Genomic DNA, 18,285 nt, shown 5'->3' with positions numbered 1-18,285 from the left:
GGGACGCAGCTTCCGGTATCTACATACGCTCTGCAGACTCTCCTACATTCGATTAGCGGCTACCAACCTCGAGAGTACTTGCTCCCAACAGAAGATCTATGTCGTCTTCACCAACGGGCGTGGTGGAGTCGAGTTTGGGTTTTGCAAGAAATCTCCCTGCCGAAACACGCGCAGTTCGTTTGTGGCACGAAGCGAATCCCGCGCCAGAGATTTTTCGCTGCTCACATTGCATACTTTACCCTAATCGCGGTTTTTACACGGAACAATCCCATAGACCGTCGGCCACCTCGCCAAGTTGAGCTCTTATGCCAAGTTTATCACGGAGCCCACACCATGCTATCCATGTCGGATTGGTATCAGAACAGAACATTATCACTAGCAGGTCTGCTTCAGGCAGCTAGCAGTTCAATCTTTCGAAGTCTCAAGAATGACAATCACCACCAACACTTGCAGTCAACCGATCCACGGGACATGATATTTGCCATTCTAGGCTTAGCACATGACAAGAATAGTTTTAGGGGCTTGGGAATTGTTCCTAATCACTCAAAGTCTACAGAGGATGTCTACACGGATACAATGGCTGCTTTACTCAGATGCGGCTATACCTTCTTGCTGTCACTCTGTCATGGCTCTGGAAATCCAGGTACTTTACCTTCTTGGGTAATCGACTGGTCTATACCTGCACCAAGGCCAATACAGGGTTTTGAACTTGATCGCATCACCCCCTGTCCGCGATTCAACGCTTCTGGATCAGAAAGTGCATCTTGTATCTTCGCGGCAAACAAACGACTCAGGGTCAGGTCAATACTGATGATGACTAAAATCTACGATATAATCCTTCAACCAGGCCGCATTCGCAGGGTGCCTGGCAGCATTCAGTGTGCGCTCCCTGATGAGTGGGTGTTTGAAGTGTTGAGTCTTACATACATATCCGACAGAAAATACACAAGCTTCAGAGAGCGTATGCGAGCCGTGATCCGAGCGTCATACGCTGATATCGGAGTGGGAGAAGACTCAGTTCCTCATAGACTCGGTCCCTTTTCCGACACTCTCGTTCTCTGTCAGTGTATCAAATGGAGAAGGTCGGGAAATATTGGCAATCTTGATCTTGAAGCATTCCTAGAATGTGAGGAAATGAAGCAAGAAATGGCAACGGCTCTTGAGGATCCGTATCAGTTTGATATAGATCTTACAGAAATTAGCTCCGGAAGGTCACCTTTTATCACACAAAAAGGTCATTTAGGTATTAGTTCTATGGAAATCAAGGAGGGCGACGTCATAGCTTTGTTTGGTGGGACACAGATGCCTTTCGTGCTTCGACAGTGTGAACGTGGAAAGTACATGATTATCAGTGAGGCTTACGTCGATGAAATCATGGACGGAGAAGCCGCGGAGGGTGGTGAATGGGGGTATGTCGAATTCGTGTAGCAGCGTGGTACAGAGTAGCAGTAACGACAATTCATCTTTCTTTAGTACCGCCCATTCGTGTTTCAATATATTAATTTCACGTATAAACCACATTCGCGTTTTCTTTAGTAGCAATTTCATGGCAACGTACTTATCGCGACAAGCGAGCACTGCCTCATAGCCTGTCTACGCCACATGGTTTATTGTCAAGAACAGAAATCTGCACTTTTTTATTCGCTACCATGGATAGGAGGACGTGATGTAAGAGCCACCATGAATGATACAGTGTTCTACAATCACCTTATTACTACGTGGAGGAAGAAAATCCCACCTCTCCATTGCTTCATTTCAAACCTGTCTAACGCATACATCCAAACGGCATAATTTTCTTCGCTGTATGCGCCCCATTGAAGCTATGGATCGTGATATCGATTACTTCAATTGGCCCAACGGCTCTGCCCTTTGTGAATGACTGAGCAAACTAAGTTATCTGCTGGTTCCCATATAATCAGCATCTTTGCTGGGTTTTTGTAATGCGACATATGAACTTGCATTTCCTTGGGAATTTCGACAAATCTAAACCTGAAACTAGAATACTAAACCACCACTCTATCATCGTTACTTGAAGACTGCTATTCTCGGCGCAGAGAATATGAATCCCCAATCAAATAGCGCCGATGTCCCATATAGACATCTCGAGAGCCCCCAATCCCAGGCTGAGCCTTCAACTACCCTCCCATGTGACCAGCCTGCACCCCATAGCCGCCTACACGATACAACATCCAATGCGTCTTCCGCTTCTACAAATGGCAGCACACAGCAGATTCACACGCCCCAGACACCTCATTTTGAACATGGAGATTTTGAAGATATCGTCACGACATGGGGCCGATACAGCACAGAAGAGCTTGTAAAGTCCTCGCCCTACTACACCAAGAGCACAATCCGGATTGACCCCTACGCGAAGCTGGAGTTTCCGGAGATGGAAGGTTGCACCGAGCGGGTTGTCCATGCGGTTCATCCAATCCCTCGCAGCTATCTGGAGGACATGGGTCCGATCTGCATGCATGATCTTGGCGAGAAGCTGGATCAGGAGCGCTGGGATGTTGAGGGAGATCCTGCAACGACTGCTCGTATTCAGGAGACGTTGGCTAGAATCGATGACATTCTTGAGTTTGTCTTCTGTCTTCACTTGCCGGGTACTCGGACTTTTAGTGGACGGGAGCCTGCCAAGTCGTAATGGCAGTGGTGAGACGAATGTGGGAACAATGGGTGAGAGACGGACATTGAATTGAAATACCCCTGTTTGCATGTTTGTTTTTTCATATGGTGTAATTAGTTTACTTTGGATAAGAATAAATCTGTATCATAACAAACACTGTTTGCCATTCACTGAATGAGATGGGTTGTCGATTCGTGAAGGGCAGCATCGTTCTCATTCATCATTTACATCTGCTACATGAATCGAGGCCCTAGATATCATTTCATGACCAAACCCACATAGGATTTTGGGCTCTTTGATCTATAGAAAACGCTGTAGTGATAGTTTCAAGATGAAATAGTGAAGCGCATGTCTCTGGCTACGTGGAGAACATTTCGCTGCAATCTACTTGCACGATGACTCAGACATGTACTCGGGTGCGTTTGAAAATTCCAGATCCAGTATCGATGTCCTTGTTTTACCGCTAGCTTGTTGCTGGCTTCATTAGCCCTCTTCACATTCCTCTTCACCGTATCAAACGAGACATACCCACATAACCAACACGCATTTTATAACTGACTGCGTTACTCTCCAATATGCAATCAATTAGTTTATGCATTCAACCGACAGGATTAGCATATTGCGATAATTACAACACGTCATATTGAGTGAATCCCAGACCGTCAACCTGTTACTTCAATGTCAGCCCGTGACTGCACCACGCTTGCACTAGACACTGAATCTGTAGTAATCAAACCCATGCTTCAAATACGCACCAAATCAATTGTACAAAAGCTGCAAAGAATCCGGCTCCCCTACACGCGTCCTACAACCCAGTCCTCTAGTACTCTACATCACACTCGCCCTACGCCAACTTTACACCACTACACTTAGCCCCAAAAGTTATTCTATCGAGCTATCCTCAAACCCACCATAACATGCCCATTCTCGTGCATCCAAATCCTGCGCACTGTCGCGCCTTTCTATCCCGGCCAAACACGCACGTTGTAAAGTTCCCCACCGGCAACACCTTCTACTTCTCGCTACCACTCGATGTGTCGCTACTACATGAACTACGTCTTTTTGAGCTGTTCGCTCTACGGGACTTCCTATCCTCCATCACGGACAATGTGCAGCGCCGCATGGGTCAGTGGGGTGTAGAAAACATCACGCATGTCCAGCGAACAATTTCAAAGTGGCTGTTGCATCTCAAACACCTCCTGCATGTTGAAAGACTGGCTTGGGCCGCCGGACATGGCGTCCCTGTATTCGACGAGCAAGATAATCTAATCTCGTTTTCTTGGGCCTGGGACAAGATTCACTTCGAAAAAGGATCCAGCGCAGTCGCAGAATACGCGAGGCTGCTTCTCGAACAGATCCATCGCTCCTCGCGCGGGACTGCGTCTGCACGTCAGCCAGAGCACTTCAAAAGAGCGGAAGTTCAGCTCAAGACTTGGAAGGCAGAGCGTACACATGCCTTTGAGTGGACTTACGACGACGTCGTCATATGCTTTGGTATTTTCGGGGCGTGGTTCAAAGACAAGGCGGAATGGCTGCGTACAAGACGAGATTTTGATCCTTACGAGCTGGTACTGCTGAACAATGGTTTGGCTAGTATATACAACGCCCCGAGTGAAGGCTGGGATTTTGTAGTCTCTCCGCATGGACTGCATTCAGAAACCAGCTCATCCAGCGCGGGGTGTGATGCTGTATACAAGGCATCAGGTCGTGGAACCCGTGACTGGCCAGGCCGAGGTCGAACTTTAGAGCGAGTAGTTCAGCCAACGTTGCATAACCGGCCCAAACGAGCGCACAATAGAGCATCGGATCATCGTCCTGAGAAACATATCTACCCACGACATGATCATCAGCGGGGGAAGTTGCAAAACACGGAATATAGTCCAGTCCCCCTGGTTCCCAAGACAAGCTATACTGTAATCCTCCCCGAAGCATTCTTCCGCGATCCAGACGAACAAAAACCACTCAACAACATTCCACGAAACGCCCATCTCCATGTCCCCTCCGATACCTTCACCTCGCTTCACAGCAGCAACAGCAGCAGCGACACCGAAGCAACACCAGCATATCCCTGCACCCCACAAGCCGATTCCACATCCACCAAAGCAGGCAAGCCCAAACCAAAACCAAAACCCAGCGTACGATTTCCGCCAACCGCTCCCTACGCCAAATATTCCCCGCAAACCGACACACCAGAAAGTCCGTTGTCCAGCACCCACATTCAAGCCAGTCCCACGCATCTCTCCGCCATGACATGCTTCAAAACGGGCACTTCAAGCACGAAAAACAGGTATCCCAGCACGCAGCACCACGCAAGCAAGAGAACGACAGTGGCAAAGAGAAAAACGCAAGTGTCACCACAGGCACAGTATCCGGGGGGTTGGGGGTCTGAAAGCCAGACTCTGTGTCTGTCTTCCCCATCTCCTCGTGATACTCATCATCAGACTCGACGTTGTCCTTCTCCATCTGCTGCTGCTGCTCGTAATTGTCGCTCTCATCGGTCTGCCTCTCCGTCTCCGCCTTCTCGTACGGCTTCTTCTACGCGTAGAGCTGTACATTGCACTGATACTGCTACCAAAACCGACACCACCACCACCGCTACCAATATGTACGCCAACACCAAAGCCTCCAACCCCTTTACATCAGACTACCTGCACCAGCTCTCGCGTCAGCCTCAGCCTCAGCCTCAGCCTCAGCGCACGCACCAAGCCCGCGACACTGCCCCCGCCCGTAAAACAGCAAGACAAGCCTGCATATCGCGATATCAAGCATATACCTCTGATCCACCCGATGACACGTGCGATGATGATGATGATGGTGGTGGAGGTATTGCAGTGGGGCTGAGTTGGCGAGATGTTTGATGTTTGATGTGTGAAGTATACCTTTTCTTTTCTTTTCCAGGGCGTAGCTATTGATATGTACATACATAGTTAGAGAGAGGAGGGGAGGGGGGGATATATGAAGTACAAGTAAGCGGAATATAAGCATAACAACGCGTTGTCAAGGCTGTTACATAGCATACGCAGCTATTTCCAAAACGAGAATAGGAATAGCGAGCATCAACTCAAGTCAAGTCAAGTCAAGTAGAGTCAGGTCAAATCATATGATGAGGGGGGGGGGGGGGTTTGATGAGTATATCTGTAATGTAAGAGCTAAAAAAAAGGAATGAGTATTATATAGCATGTACAATCGCAGTCCTAGTCCTAGTCCTAGTATTTTCCGCATTCCGCATTCCGCATTCTACATTCCGCATTCTACGTTCTACTTAAGTACATCACATTCCCCCCTTTTCTCTATTTCCCTTTCTCTTATTTACTTTATAATTAGTATACACACGCCCTAAACAATAAATATATAATAACTAGATAATTAATTATTAAAATTACTAAATTCTCTTTTCTTTTTGTTTTAGCACTTATTAGTTATATAGAATTTTAGTGTCTTAATTAAAATTTCTAAAGAATTATTTATATTAACTTTACATTTTATATAACGTCAAAGTATAGCGAGTGGCCGAGAATAGCGAGTGACCGAAAATGCCAAGCCCCCATCAACCTCACCACCGTTGCGCAACCATTACAGCGCAACAACAACAGTAAATTGAAATTAGAAAAGGCTAATCTATTTAGAATTAACCTCTTCATCTTGCTTGTAGGTGCGCGAGTTGTGTCCAGTCTCACCGCAGCGTCTACAGCGCCTTTGCGACGGTTCGCCTACTTCAGCGCTCTCTCCCTTCTTTGCCTTCTTCCCACTACCACGCGCCCCAGACTCCTTTAGAGTTGCCAGTTTCTCTCCTTCTTCAATCGTTAGGGTCTCTCCTTTCTGTAGCCGCTTTCTTTTGTGTGATCTCCTTCGCGTGGCGGCTTCATTCGCTGCTTCAAGCTCAGAGACCTGTTTCTTGACTAACACCAACTCATGCGCAATAGTAGTCACACCTTTAACCAGGTTTTCAACAGCACCTAGCATACTTGTTAGTGAACTATCTAGGTGCATTTGAATCCTCTGCTTCACCAGCGTCAATTACAGCCCTATTTCTAGGGTGTTGCTTAGAGTTTGCGACTGCTAGTGTAGATTTTCAGCAGCAGGTGGTGAAGGGGTGCGCAGCTTAACATCCAGCTTTAATGTCACCACCTCTGGGTCGTGTGGAACCAATCCGGCGCCTCAAAACCCTCCTAGGATATTATCCTTTGTAACTGTCTGAAAATAGGCTTGCTAGAAGGCTAGCAAGAACTCTATCTTGGTCATATGGTTGATCCCATTGCGCATCAGCTCCTTAGCTTAGCGCCCATATGCCCTCTTCAAAGGCGAAAAACACCCCACATCAAGAGGCTGCAGTAGATGGGAAGAGTGCGGAGGCATACATAGAGTAACAATCTTTGCTTCTGTGCAGTATTGCTAGAAGTTGACTGAGTTGTGGCTCTCATGACCGTCTAGAATGAGTAGGCGATAGGCTCCAACAGTACGCTCTTTTGTATGCCTGTTATAGTGCTCTAGCCACTTCATACCAAGCTCGTTTGTTGTCCAGCCATTCTCAGAGACTGCAAGAACCCAATCCCTAGGCAGGCTGTCTTCCTTGTACCAGGCAGAGAGGTGGTGCTTGCCCTAAAAGATGATGAAGGGTGGGATCGCCCAGCCAGCTGCGCTAACACAAACCACGCTAGTAACCCACTCTTTATTGCCCTGCTATAAAGATTTTAGCTCTAATCGACGATTAGAGGCTGTGACTACTGCTGACGAGTTGTGCATGCCTATTATAAAGCCCGTCTCGTCAAAATTGTACATGTCGTCGTCCTGGATCCTATACTTGGCTTTGGTATTCTGTACAAGGCGGAACTAGCCCTGCATAAGCTCAGGATCTTCACAGAGGGCTCTCTTGTAGTCGTACTTTTGATTAAACTTCATCTTAAGCTCTAGGCGACGCTTTATGAATGCTTTAGGCCAGTTAGGGCCAACAGGGTCGCGGTGGCGGGCAGCTAGCAAAGAATTAGCTAGATCTTTGACAGCAGAAAGGCGCAGCGGAAATCCTCTTGCATCAAGATCAAGAATATTCTTAACAATCACCTCCTCTTCTGTTATAAGTAGCTTCATTGAGTTGGGCGAACAATCTTGTCGAGAAGGCTTTCTTGCGAGTCTTCGTCTTAGGGTACGTTCAGGCACGTTGTAGAAAGCTGCAGCGCGTGGAATGTTAATTGTCGCGTCGCATTTAATAGCCTAAATTGCAAGCTGTACTTAAGACTCTTTTAAAGACTTTTTTGAATGAATTTGTTAAGACATCGCGAGTAGTAGTGAAAGTTGATGGGGGCTTGGCATTTTCGGTCACTCGCTATTCTCGGCCACTCGCTATACTTTGACGTTATACATTTTTTTAAACTTAAAAAAAAATATTCTTTTATATTTTTTTTAATTTTTTAGTTTTTTATTTTTTATTTTATTTTGTTATTTAGAGTTAATAAAGAGAATGCTTAGTTGCGTATTAGTAGGGAGAGCGTACGAGACGCTTGTAGTAGTAGGAGAAGGAGGAGGAGGAGAAGAAGAAGAAGAAGGAATAAAATACAGTCTACCATCATATCGCCATGACACTTGTATACGCACATGCATGCATCCATGCATCACACTCAATCAAATAACCAAATTCAAATAACCAACATTCATTCATTCATTCATTCATTTAATCAATCACATGATATTACCCCAAGTACACACATAAATCTATAAGACTCCAGATCCCCCCCCCCTCCCAAAAGACAACATCTCCATCTCCCATGTCCACCTCACCACAAGCATACCTTTGTAACATCTATGCCATCTTCCCTTCCCCTCGCCACCTCGGCCCATGAGACACCGCCTCCCAGTCAAGTGGAAGGATCATACATACATATATATATATATATATATAACCTGATATTCAATCCATTGAGCACACCAGCAATCGTCTATGTATCTCCATCCGCCCTCCCTCCCCCCCATGGTCTGTATATGTATATATATGTGTGTGTGCATGCAAGCAGACACCATAGACCGTTAACAAGCAAGCAAACGGATACATGATGTCATTTTCATATTTCGTGCTTTCATAATCATAAAAGTAATTCGTTTCGTTTCGTTGCGTTTCGTTGCCATTCCGCGTTCAGTTCGTGTGATTTGAGTGGTTGAGTGAATTGAGTAAGTGAGTAAGTGAGAGTGGTCCCGCACAAGAAAAAGAAAAAAAGAGAAAAAGAAAAAATAGGACAGCCAGTTGGAGCCACTTAAGCACAACACTCAGTCGGTACCTTCATTGAGTTATATAACTCGCCCTTGTTCCGCGCGGTATAAGAAACATGAAGAGAAGAAGAAAAAAAACCTACAAGCATCATTCGTATATATATCTGTGAGTGTCTGTGTACCTGAGAATTTCTCGCTTTGCATTGCGCCGGTAGTAATAGTAGTAGTAGTAGTAGTAGTAGTAGTAGTAGTGGTGTATGAGTTTGTTGGAGAAGAGAAGAGTTAAAAAAGGTACGTAGGTGAAAAAAAGGTTTCAACTCAACCACGGGCAAGGCATCAATAACGGCTCGCGAGATAGATAGGCATCAGGGGGAATCATGCTTGCTGGACATAGAATAATAAATAGAGGAAAGAAGATGAAGAAGAAACAATAAAGAGGACAAGAAACAACGGTATAGAGAGAAAAAAAAACTCCTCGCTATGCAGAATGGTGGTGGGGCCTTTCGTCCTCTGAGGGGCCATCATAACAATGTGTGCGCAACACAAATACGAAGTAACGGCTGATGACATGGTCGGGTATCAATGCAGAGAGTCGAACACCAAATGCGGGGGGAAAAAGACATACTATGCCCTGGTCGGGTTGATGTTCTCCAGCTCGCTACGCTGGCGCAGGTACTTGGCGGCAAGCTGGTCGCCACCCTTCATGGATTGCTCCATCCAGTGTTGCGCCACACACATGGTCATGGGGTCACTGCGCGCAGGGTCTTGCGAGGCCCTTCGCTCGCGGTTGAGAAGTTCAGTCTTAAACACCTCACTGGGCTTGGTAAGCGGCAGTACGGTGCGGTGGATCAGCTCAGGTGAGGTGAGGTAGAAAATGGCAAGTTCACGCTCGGCAACCGAGTCGCCTTCCTTGGCCGTGATGAGAAGCATGCGTCCTGCATCCTCCATGGTGTACTTGGAAAGGGGCTCATCACCCAGGGCAGGCAGCAACTGCTTCTCAGACGAGCCGCTCAGGTTGGCCTTGCCTGCATCGCGCTTCGAGTTCTGCGTGATGACTTCATCCACGAGCTCGACCATGATGCGGCAGACATCTTGCTTCAGGCCGAGAGCAGCGAGACCAACGTCCCAGAATGCTTTGCCGCGCGCAGTCTTGTCAAGCATCTGCGCAGGCACAAACGAAGCAATGTATTGCAAGTCTCGGAACAGAGTCTTGGGGCGAATGTTGGAGTCTCGCAGGAGACCTTGGATGACCTCTACAATCATGTCCGTGCTTGGCGGTCCGACCGGAGAGCGAGCACCAGTGCGAGGCAAAGGCGACTCGTTGCTGACGCGGTCGACATTCATGCTTTGAGAGCGACGCTCTTCGCAGTTGGCAATTGCCTCTTCGAGGTTGTGTGCGCGCGAAGTCTGCGTTGCTGGCTCGCGCGAGCTGAGTTCAGGCATGGCGCCTAGGGTAGGCGACTGGGGGACAGGGGGGAGTGTGTCTCGGCGGCTGTTGTTGTTATTGTTGTTGTTGTTGTTGTAGAAGCGGCCGGTCCGAGATGACAGCGAAGCGATGATGAGTAACTCTAGTTCATACAGGGCATGTAGTTTGGAGAAGGGGTTAGGGTGTGTCTGGAACCTGTTGAGCAGGCGCTGGAATGCAACATTGTAGGGGAATTCCAACAGCCCGGCTTTCTTGGCAGTGGCGTTACCGCCTGACCGCGAAGTAGCATCACTTGAGGCCGACGAATGCTCGCCAGCTGATTGGTGAGCATCCGAAGCTGCAACATGCTGGAAGGTTGCAACGGGAGGAGCAGCTGTGCTGCGCTCGGTTCGGCCAAGCGCCTCGAGGGGCAGGCTGCGTTGGTCGGGAGTCTGCTTTCGAATGTTCTTCGAGCTCTTCTTCTTGGCCAGCTTGTTTCTGCGCTTGCGTTCCTCTTCGTCTCGGCGCTCGATGCAGTCGTCGAGCAGGTCGCCGCCGAACCACGAGTCCGTCTCGCTACCATTGGCAAACACCATGGTGCCAAGGTCGCTCAGCAAGAGACCCGTGAGCGTCTGCTTCAAGTCGAGCATGAAGCGACGCTTGTCTTCGTTGACAGTGGCCGACTGCTTCAGCATGACGGTACCCTTGGAAGACGAGGCTGTTCGTGGACGAATGCTCGTTGCATTCGTGGGTGATTGCGCTTGTGTCTGGAATGGCGACCAGAAGGTAGCCATTGGGTCGATGGAGAGGACGGGTGACGATGCACCAAAGTAGTCTGGCGAGTCCATGGGGTTTCTGCCCCACGGGCTCTGTTCAAAGCTTGATGAAACGTTGCGGTTAGCGGCAGACCGTAGACTGCCGTGGCTTGTGCGTTGCGAAAAGTCAGGGTTGCGGTTACTGGGCCGGCCATGCGTCTCGTACTCTTCGTCACCAGCAATGGAGAGGGTGCCGACGCCAGTCAAAAAGAGGTCGCCTTTCTGTTGTCCGCTCTCGAGAATCTGTTGGTCGCGTTTGTACAGCTCACTGGCCCAAAGCACGGGTCCGTCCAGGAGGCCCTCGCCAATGACCTTGGTAACACATTTGTCGACCTCGAGGCAGAAGCGGTGGATGCGCTCCTCACCCTTGCAAAAGTTCTCAACGCCGTACTGCATGAGCCACTTCAAGGTAATCTCCGACTGCTCGTCCGAGAGCTTGTTGGGTCCGCCAAAGTCTGGCGAGGCCGACATGAGATCAACCAGTTGAGCTTCATTCTGTCGCAAGAAGCTGTTGGCGTTGCGAGATCGTGATCCAGAAGCGCCCTTGGAATTGAATGTCTTTGCTTGCTGGTCCATGATTTTGAGGGCAAGTGCCACATTCCTGGCATCCTCGTACGGCTTGGACGTGCGGACATCGGTGATGTACCACATCTTGTCTCGCAGGTTCTTGAACGAAAGCATCATCTCATTCACCATGCCGTCCGACCTCTCCTGCGACTGCTTGAGCCACACAAACCAGGCCTCAAACTCTTCAATGGCGTTTGCTGCTTTGCTGAGCAGATCCCTTGGGCCACGAGAGAAGTAGTTGAGAAGAGCAGCGTATCCGTTCTTGACCAGCGTAGGGGAGCTGAGTCTCCGTAGACTCTGCAGCGTCTTGTAGTACATGTGCGCATTGACAAAATCCGATCGTGCCTGGCATTGGTACATTGCTGTCTCCAGCATTGTAACGAGCACAGAGGAATTCTCCTGCTTCTCACCAGTTTGCGGGTTGCTATGGCTCCTGGGGATCTGAGGAGAGCGACGAGATGAGCCGTTTCGCTGACTTGCAATCATGTTGGTCAGCTGGCTGTGACTCTGGGTTGAGTTGTATGGGTTGCGTGATCCGAGACTGTCACTCGCATGTCGAACCGGACCTCGACCACGTGCACTTCTGCGCGTCGTCATGCGGTTGCTGAAATTCTTCGATTCGCTGTCCGGTGCTAGTTCCTTGGGGATTTCGTAGTCTTCTACCAGCTTCACAATCGCCTCTTTCAGCTGGTGGTAGTCGTGGCCAAGGTCGAACCGGTCAGCAGTACCCTCGTCATCGCTGCTGTCGCTGTCTGGAGAGTCTTCGTCGTGTTCATCTTCGTCATCAAAGTCTTTGCGCATGCGCGGTTTGAGCTGCTTGCCATCGGCCGAGATGTACAGTACAGCCCATCGCTCCGCACAGGGATGGCAGGAGCCAGATGTCGCATCAGCGCCAAGAATGCGAGTCATTTCAGAGCATGACATGCGCAGACGCTTGCCGTAAAGCTCTGTTGGGGCCGGCTTGACATCAGGCTGCTGTTCTGTCGAAGTTGAGTTGCTGTCCAAAAGTGGCTCGCGCGAAGTCTGATCACTCGTCATGGATGAGGCACTGGCACTAAGAATAGAGCTTGCATCGGTCATGGAAGCACCATTGTTGCGGAAGGGGACAGACATGCCAGACATGGATGACGCGGATGACGCGAGGCCAGCACGGCGCTGGCTGTCGTTGTCCATGTGGCTAGATGAGGGGCGACGCTCTGGGAAGAGGGCGTTGACCAAGGTGACAATGTCGGCGGGAGAGAGGACAATGAAGGGCTGCACTTCGACAGTCTCCCTGGGCGAAGTAATAGCTTTGGCAGGAAGCAAAATGGGCTTGGAGGGAGTCTTGGTGTGCTTGAACCGGGCCAAAATGTTCTCAATGTGGGTGCGAATCTCGGGAAGAACGGGAATCTGCTGTTTCCTGAAGACGGTGTGTTAGCAAGTTGTTGCTGGGCCATTTTGCCAAGACGTCGTACCAGTTGTATGTCATGTCAAGCACCTGCTTTTGCGCTCGAATGGCAATCTCCTTGAGAATCTTTTGACGCGCATGCTCGCTAATGTGATGGCCGATCATGATTCCATGCGTCTATGGAATGTTAGCACTGCAACGATTGAGGCCAGGCCAAGAGAGGGAAAAACATGCCTCAGGGTGGATGATGGCGTTCAAGAGGAAGGAAGAGAACAGCCAGCGCGAAACAAAGAAATTCTGCGATGCCTTGCGGGCACCTCGCTCGTTCTCCTCATTCAGCTTGCGGAGGATGGCGTTTCCAATTTCCAGGACGCCTTCTGGTATGCCACCAGCACTGGGCTCATCGTCGACAACCTCAAAAAGACGCTTGACGGCCTTGTCAAAGAACTCGTCAGCCGCGATGGTGTCCTTGGTGCTCCTCGGGACTGGCTGTGCTCCGGATCGTACGCCCGACTCCTCGGCCTTTTCGAGCAGGAACTGGCCGTCCTGGAGGGTCTGCATCAGGTAGAGCTCCAAGTTTGCCTTGCCAGGCCATTCGCGCATGCCTGCCCAGACGTCGAGTATGGTCCGAATAAAGTTGTGGCTGATTTTGGTATCCTTGATGAGCTTGGCGCAAACGGTGGCCCACACGTCGGTGCGGCGGAGGTCCTCGGCCGAGTCTGGGCCAGATGAGTTGGCAAAGATGGTGTAGATGAGGGCGGCCAGCGGATCGTGGCGTTGAAAGGACAAAAGGCGCTCTATGGGATTGGCGCCCTGCTGCTGGGCGCGCTGGGAGCCGACGTTGCGGCCACGGGCCTGCATAGCCATGACGGAGTCAATGGGGTCCATGGCCTGGCGGAAAGAAGTAAGGGCAGCCAGCTCCTGCTGCGAAAGACTAGAAATGCGAGTAGCAAGAAATTCGGGGTTTGTGCGAATCTCGGAAATGAAATCAAGAAGGTCATCCAGAATCTTGGACGGGACCTCGCTAAGAAAAGTCGAGGCGGAGAGGGGCTTCTCCGACCTCATGCTCTTGGACTTGCCAAACTCCAGGTCGGGCTCCAGCAGGGCATACTGCCTCGTGGCGTCGCACGAGTTGCGGACGTCGTTGAGGGCATTGTAGAGCGACGAAAAGGCCTTTTTGTCGTCGGAGCGGAAGTTGTCTACGAGGGTGCGGTAGGCCAGCTCTCCGCAGTGTACCAGACGGGCGGAGAGGGCGCTGGAGACGAGCCATCGGTGCAGGCGGACGCGCGAGTGGGCCTTGCGCTGTTCCTGGTAGCCCTGGAGGCGGATCAGGTGGGCGAGCTCAGCGAGCGACGTGGCCGAGGGGGGGATGGCGGCCGTGGGCAGGTATGAGTCGGTGTAGGACGAGAGGTCGGCGGGGAGCAGGCGAGGCAGGCGGCCGGCGGGGGCAGACATGGAGGCCGAGGGCATCTGGGGGCGCTGGCCATGGGCAGCGTCGTGCGAGGGGCCAGGCCGAGTGCCCATGGTCGACGTCTGGTGTTTGGGAGCGCGGGGAGAGGGCGACCTGGGCGGGCTGGAGGACCGGGGCGGAGCCTCAGCTGGCGGGTCGTCGGCGGGAGAAGTATGGTACGAGGGCGTGTGGCTTCTGGACGAGAGGTGGGTGACGGTGGGCGACACGGCTACGAAGAAGAGGGTCAGCGATGGGGTCCGGGTTGCCAGCTCATCGTACAGAGCGCATTGATGCGAGCCTCAGCTATTGGGCGAGACACGCGCACGCACACAGGCAGGCCGAGGCCGAGGCAGCGGCAGAGAGAGAGAGAGTGTGTGTGTGTGTGTGAGTGTGAGAGTGAGAGAGAGCGCGCGGGAGAGAGAGCGAGAGCGAGATAGAGACAGAGAGACGTAGAGAGAGAGACAGAAAGGCGGCGAGGCCGGGGGAGGGGGGCGACGGGAGGCAGAAGCAAGAAGCAAGAAGCAAGAAGCAAGAAGCACCTACGCGGAGAGAAGGAGGCCTGCGCCGGGGGCGATGCCGTGAGTTGGCTTCGTCGCATCATGGCGCCATGAGAAGAAGGGGCAGCGAGAGTTGGGAATCGTCTACGACATTGCCAGATGTAGCGATGGTATTGGGAGAGGACGGGGGGTTTGGGGGGGGGGTGGTGGGACGAGGTGGTTTGGGCGCGAGTGCGAGTGGACTGCGACTTTGCGCTGCTCTCGAGTGGCCTCGCTCGACGTGTGCGCTGGCGCGTCTTGACTGTTTGGGGGGGGTGAGCGAGGGACGGAGGGGGGGGGGAGAAGGGGGGGCAGCAGAAGCGAAGGCGGGCGCGGCGTGATTGGGCGCGTGAGGGCAAAGGTCGAGTCCGTGTGCCGAGTAGGCTGGCGAGGAAGGGCAAGGCCAGTCGCCAGAGTCGCCAGAGTCGCCAGAGTCGCCAGAGTCGCCCGCCGCGCGTGGAAGCGTCCAGGCGATGACTTGCAGGACCAGCACATCGCCCCTGCACCTCACCTGCGAATGCCTCAGCTCACCCACCGGTTCCATACCAGGCCATCCCCGCCCGCCCGCCCGCCGCCGCCGCCAGAATACCCAGCGACCTGTCGACAGCGCATCCGCATCTGCTGCTGGCTGCCGTCGAGGCCTGGCCGCCCACACGAGGACTCGCCTTGGCGTCCACCGCCGCCGCCGCCGCCAAAACAACCACCACCACCACCACCACCACCATGCTCATACACACGCACACAACCACCCACCCACCACCCATCCACCGACATACACCTCCTACACGCACAGCTGCACCTCGCTCCCCACCGACGCCCGCCAGCAAATCAAGCGCCCGCCCCTCTAGTCGCCCCCCGTAGCCCGAGTGGAGTCGGCCTCTGCCCCTGCGCTGCCAGCACATCAAGCGCTGCGCATGCTGTCAAAAGGCCCATGCAACTGTGCTGCACGCCAAAATTTGATTGCGCCGCCCTGCCAATGCTGTGAACCGTTGTTTTCCCACTTCATCTTGCAGTGCATGGCTAGCCCCGAGCCCTTCTTGTCAAACCGCCGCCTGCCTGCACCGGCACCACGCCCAAGGCCCTCGCCCAAGGCCCTCGCCCAATCACCCGCCCGGCCTGCCTCTTCTTCTTTGGCCTCGTCTGCACCACCACCATGGCCTGCCCATGGCCATATTACGCAATCCCAACGCCGCCCACGCCCTTTTTTTGCACCGTTGCATCTGGACATGCCGCCGCCCTTGCCTGCGAGCACTCATTGTCTGCCCGTCCAGCCTCCTTCTGGCTGTTCTTGCATGCTCCGCCCCTCTGCCCGTCGCAGTCGCGTGCCAGAAACCACACCCCGCTAATCCCACTAATCCAACCACGACCATTTGCCTGGCCGGCTGGCGGCAGACCGCCTCTTGCTTGGCCACGCCTATGCCTATTCCCCCTACTACCACCTCCAACCCCTACTCTACCCAACCTCAGCCCAAGCCCGACACCCACAAATGCCCACAAGTGCCCACAAGTGCCCAACCCCGTTGCCATGCCCACACACTCCCTACGTACATACAGTACACACACACACACACTCATACATACACTCTGCAAACCTCCCACGCGCCGCCTCTTATTTCCGCCTGCTCCCGTATCTGCACGTGAGCCAAGCCCTCTGCTCAACCACCACCACCACCACCACCACTCAATCTGCTACTCTAGCCGCCTCTCCTCCGCTAGAGCTTGCTGTCTGCGCAATCTAGTCATGCCATGGCTTCCCTGAGCAGAGGCGCGACACGTTTCCGGCTGTGCTGTACATTGCCTTGCCACCACACTCTTCTCCACTCGCTGCCATTGTCCACGTCCTCGTAGCCCGCCCACGCCTCGAGCCCCAGCTCGTCGCGTGAATTCTTGGCAAACCTTTGGGCTGCTGGTACCGCCTCTTTGTTCAACGCCCAAAGCAGCAGCTCTCGCCGCAACTGCCCCTCTGCCGACGTCGACGTGGTCATGAGCGAGAACAGATCGAGCCCACGCTCCTCTGCAAACCCCTTGATCGCCGCCAGCAGCCCCGAGCCCAATGACGTATCGCTGCCATCGCCCGCTTTCTTCTGCAAAAACTCAATCGGCAAGACAACGGAGCTGACGCCCAGCTTCTGCCCCTGGTCCCACTGCTTGTAGTCCTTGCGCAGAATGTCTTGCAGCGCCAGGCTACCAATGTCCTTCTTTGCCGCGTTAATCTCGCCATAGAAGCCCCTGCGATCGAAGCTGCCTGCTAATTGCCGACAAAGCATAATCTTAGCCTCCAGGTACGCAACCGCCTCACGGTCATGCTCTGTCGTCTTGCTCGCGTCCTCGAGATTGGCCGTGTCAATGAGGATGCTGGCCAGTCCCAGCTGGGCGACGTCTGCATCCCATCGTTGGACAGAAGCCGCATCGTCGGACAAGCTGTCACCCTGTGCGTGCGCTGCGCCCGACGACATGGCCGATGCAGAGAGGGCGTCCCAGGCTGACCGGCAATAATTCACTACCAGGCTAGTGCAGCTGCCGCACTTGTCAATGATGCGAGGCTCGTCACCTGTCTCTGCTGGCACCTTGCCCTCGTCATCGTGATGGTCGATAACGCCCTCGACACGAGTGCCGTACATGCTGCCCAGCTGGCCCTGGAGTGCGTTGTGGTCCACGAGAATCCATTTGGTATTCTCCGGTGCAAGCCTCGACTGCATCTCCGACAGCGCAGGAAGGTCATCAAGCGTAATCAGATGCTTGCTCTCCATGTTAGCGTGCTTGAATACGGCAAGATACTCGGGTCTGAGCTGGATATCCGCAGCCGCCAGGTTCGTGATTGGCACGTAGACTGAACTGAAAGCCTTTTTGGGCGGCGACATGGACCGAATGTATGCGTACACGATGGAGCACGACATGGAATCAAGGTCTGGGCTGCATGAGTACGGAGCGTGCCATTCGAGGAGCCAGAGTCATGCTCACCCGCCGACTCATTGCCAATGACAAACGTAATCTTCTGACTGGAGTCCATGGCCTCGCAAAGGGCGCCTCTCGCGTGTGCGAGAAAGCCTCGCAGTGAGCTTCTCGGCACGGCCACGGCCATGCTGCTGTCTTGTGGCGGTGAGTCGTGTGGGTATGGCAATGGCGAGCAAGTGATGAGGCGAGCAAACCGCACCGGCACTGGCACTGGCACTGCACTGGCACGGACACGGACACAGTACTAGGACATGACGTAGGCCCGCGCTCGGGCCACAACACGTGCACAACGCAGATTGGAAAGGAACAACCGCCATGAATTTTTGCTGTTTGCGTGACGGAC

The 18,285-nt window shown here is 52.5% G+C and overlaps 4 protein-coding genes across 4 annotated transcripts; 2 read left to right on the top strand and 2 right to left on the bottom strand.

Moving 5' to 3' along the window:
* Positions 1-1,146: 1,146 nt before the first annotated feature.
* Positions 1,147-2,647, top strand: SETTUDRAFT_21700 (uncharacterized protein; the record flags this gene model as incomplete). The annotated part of the gene is made up of 2 exons (XM_008029865.1): positions 1,147-1,409; positions 2,098-2,647. 2 exons carry the CDS (start codon positions 1,147-1,149, stop codon positions 2,645-2,647), a joined length of 813 nt encoding a protein of 270 aa, XP_008028056.1.
* Positions 2,648-3,546: 899 nt separating this feature from the next.
* On the top strand, positions 3,547-4,375 carry SETTUDRAFT_21699 (uncharacterized protein; the record flags this gene model as incomplete). The annotated part of the gene is made up of 2 exons (XM_008029864.1): positions 3,547-4,197; positions 4,334-4,375. 2 exons carry the CDS (start codon positions 3,547-3,549, stop codon positions 4,373-4,375), a joined length of 693 nt encoding a protein of 230 aa, XP_008028055.1.
* A 4,717-nt stretch (positions 4,376-9,092) lies between these two features.
* On the bottom strand, positions 9,093-15,052 carry SETTUDRAFT_172784 (uncharacterized protein; the record flags this gene model as incomplete). The annotated part of the gene is made up of 4 exons (XM_008030474.1): positions 9,093-13,013; positions 13,069-13,178; positions 13,290-14,680; positions 14,995-15,052. The coding sequence occupies 4 exons, from the start codon at positions 15,050-15,052 to the stop codon at positions 9,452-9,454; spliced, it is 5,121 nt and encodes a 1,706-aa protein (XP_008028665.1). The 3' UTR covers positions 9,093-9,451.
* A 1,674-nt stretch (positions 15,053-16,726) lies between these two features.
* SETTUDRAFT_92641 (uncharacterized protein) lies at positions 16,727-18,069 on the bottom strand (the record flags this gene model as incomplete). The annotated part of the gene is made up of 2 exons (XM_008030473.1): positions 16,727-17,895; positions 17,949-18,069. The coding sequence occupies 2 exons, from the start codon at positions 18,067-18,069 to the stop codon at positions 16,727-16,729; spliced, it is 1,290 nt and encodes a 429-aa protein (XP_008028664.1).
* Positions 18,070-18,285: the final 216 nt, after the last annotated feature.

Source organism: Exserohilum turcica (assembly GCF_000359705.1).
Source record: "Exserohilum turcica Et28A unplaced genomic scaffold SETTUscaffold_4, whole genome shotgun sequence".
Classification (NCBI taxonomy): domain Eukaryota; kingdom Fungi; phylum Ascomycota; class Dothideomycetes; order Pleosporales; family Pleosporaceae; genus Exserohilum; species Exserohilum turcicum.
This window is presented reverse-complemented; position numbering and strand designations above follow the sequence as displayed.